The sequence below is a fragment of the Sinocyclocheilus rhinocerous genome, unplaced genomic scaffold (assembly GCF_001515625.1).
Source record: "Sinocyclocheilus rhinocerous isolate Xijiao unplaced genomic scaffold, SAMN03320098_v1.1 scaffold42, whole genome shotgun sequence".
Classification (NCBI taxonomy): Eukaryota; Metazoa; Chordata; class Actinopteri; order Cypriniformes; family Cyprinidae; genus Sinocyclocheilus; species Sinocyclocheilus rhinocerous.
Window position 1 is genome coordinate 384856 of NW_015627390.1, and position 2678 is coordinate 387533.

The window sequence follows — 2678 nt, forward strand, 5'->3', positions numbered from 1 at the left end:
TTTTTTTGCACCCTCAGATTCCAGATTTTCAAATAGTTGTATCTCAGCCAAATATTGTCCTATCCTAACAAACCATACATCAATGGAAAGCTTATCTATCCAGCTTTCAGAAGATGTATACATCTCAATTTTGAAAAATTGACCCTTATGACTGGTTTTGTGCTCCAGGGTCACATTTGTGAACTGAATGCCACTGAATTTAAAGGTGGGGTAAGTGATTTTTCAAAAGCGCTTTAGAAAACTGATTCGGGCCGACTAGCAAAACAAACTTGTAGCCAATCAGCAATAAGGGGCGTGTCTACTCATGATGTGGAGGAGAGAGCATTCAGTGCACAGGACGGACATTAGCGAGCCGAGCGACAGAAAGATAGAGATGGCGGATAAAAAACAAAAGAGGAAAACGTCTGCGGAACAAAAGAAGGCTTAAGGCAAGAAGTAGGACCTGTGTAAATATCGGATCAGCTTTCCAGCGCTGGAGAGAACTCAAGGAGCGGAAGGCCTGCGATCGGACGCCGAGGTTGCTTTGTTTCTTCTCAATAGGTGAGGAACACCGTGTCTACAACAGCTAAAGTCTGCGTTTATAACATATTTGCATCGGTAAAAAACGATTTATTTATATATAATTACTAGTGGATGGCTACACTTTTATTGTTTAGAAAGTGACCAATATGCATTTTGATAAAATATTCGTTGTTGGACATTAAATGTGCCTTTTGTAAAATTTTAAACCTACATATAGGTGTATTCTTATGATAGCAGTAACTGTAAAGGGACTATTGTAATGGGTAAATAAAATGTAAGCTAATACAGTCCTAATTACTAAGCTTACTACTTAATTACTACCTAATGTGTGTGTTGAATCGGATCGAATCGAAAAAAGATCGCATTGCATCATAACGGGTGAATCGTATCGTATCGCATCGCTATCTGCTTCATATGTATCTTTAATGTATCGTCTTGTTGGCTATGCATCGAGATGCGTATCGTATCTGCCTCAGTTATGGAGATGCACATACCTAATATATATATCTATGGTGTAGACAGCATCACTGATTATAATGAGTTCTATAGTATTTTGTCGAGCCGCGCCACTCGCGTCCGGTGAAGACACGGTGAATTGGTTTTGCTTTGTTTCACAGAACTAATCGTTGCCTGGGTTGCGTACGTATGTGTGGGGCGGAGCTATCAAAATAGGGGCGAGACCCTTTTAGGGTAGGAGCGTGTTTGTTTTGGTGATTTCAAATGTCAACATTGGCTACCAGAAATCGCTTACCCCACCTTTAACATGTAACATAAACATGAACACAGTGTGCTAGTATTCCATTCCAGACCACAGTCTGTAACCTGTCAGAAATGATATCTTTTATTATATATGAATTCCTCACCTGCTGTTCTCCACCAAATACAGGACGATTTTGTCCAGCAGCTTCTCTGTGAGGGCCGCGCGGATCCACAGGTGTTTGACGGCCAGCGGCGACAGGTTTGGAGGCCGGGGCTGTTTCCGGACGCTCTCTTGACTCATCTGACCCTGGTTTTGTCTTGTGTTGTGAAAGTTAAAATCATAGTGATTCAATGAAAATCAAATTAACTGACCCTATTTACTTTGGATACTTAATACTCAAATATACCATTCATCAGCGCACAATCATTATTCATTTTAAACCAGCAGAAATATTTAGATGACTAATTTAATAATAATAATAATAATTAAATGTAAATAGACATTATTAACAATTCATATAATAATAATAATAATAAACATAAATGAATAAAATTATATGTAATTATATTTTAAATATAATTAAAAATAAATAAATACAATAATGATGATATTTTTATTATTCATTATTGTTAAAATTATTATTATTACTATTATTGTCATTATGTTTCATTTATATAGCACCTTTCTAAAGAAAAGGAACAGAAAATAAAAAAAGATAATGCCAGAAATGTGACAATTTTACCTAAACATAGCAATAATAATAATAATAATAATAATAATAATAGTTACTATTATTAGTAGTATTATTAATTGTAAAATATTAATAACTAATTGATTAAAATGAATATAACACCCTTATAATGCTAATAATCATGATTATTATATTTTTCATTTATATAACACCTTTCTAAGAAAAAGGAACAGACAAAGAACACAGGGTAATGCCAGAAATGTAAGAATTTAACCTAATAATAATAATAATTGATTAAAACTAATATAATAACATCCTTTATAATAATAATAAAAATGTTATTATTTTGTATTAATTATTATTTATTTTTATAAGGGAAAGGAACATACAAAGAAAACACTTGTATTGTTTCTCACTTGTTCTCGATGATTTGCTCCAGTTCCTGAACTTTTCTGCAGAGTTCCTCGGCTGGTGGAAACATCTTCCCCATCTTCATGAAGAGAGCCGCCAGCTTGTTGCTGCGCAGGAATCCAGCGGCCCGTCGCTTCAGGCCGTGAAGAACACACGCTTCCACCACACCTGCTCAAACACAACAGATCCCAACACATCAATACTGAGTCTGTTTAGCTGAGACCACAGCTGCTGGATCACAGAAGGAGCTGAATAATCACACACACACACACACACGCACGCACTCACTCACACACTCACACACGTGCTGCTGCGCCGTCATCAACAGACTGTGAGGTGGAGGTGGTTTGACAA

The 2678-nt window shown here is 36.1% G+C and overlaps 1 protein-coding gene across 1 annotated transcript in view; it reads right to left on the bottom strand.

The window, feature by feature from the left end:
- Positions 1-2678, bottom strand: part of sgsm1b (small G protein signaling modulator 1b) — a 35270-nt gene that overhangs the window by 28482 nt on the left and 4110 nt on the right. The window contains exons 2-3 of the mRNA XM_016537868.1: positions 2330-2492; positions 1386-1538 (exon numbers count right to left, since the gene is read on the bottom strand). Coding sequence (XP_016393354.1) covers positions 1386-1538; positions 2330-2492 — 316 coding nt within the window. The remainder of the gene's footprint in view (positions 1-1385; positions 1539-2329; positions 2493-2678) is intronic.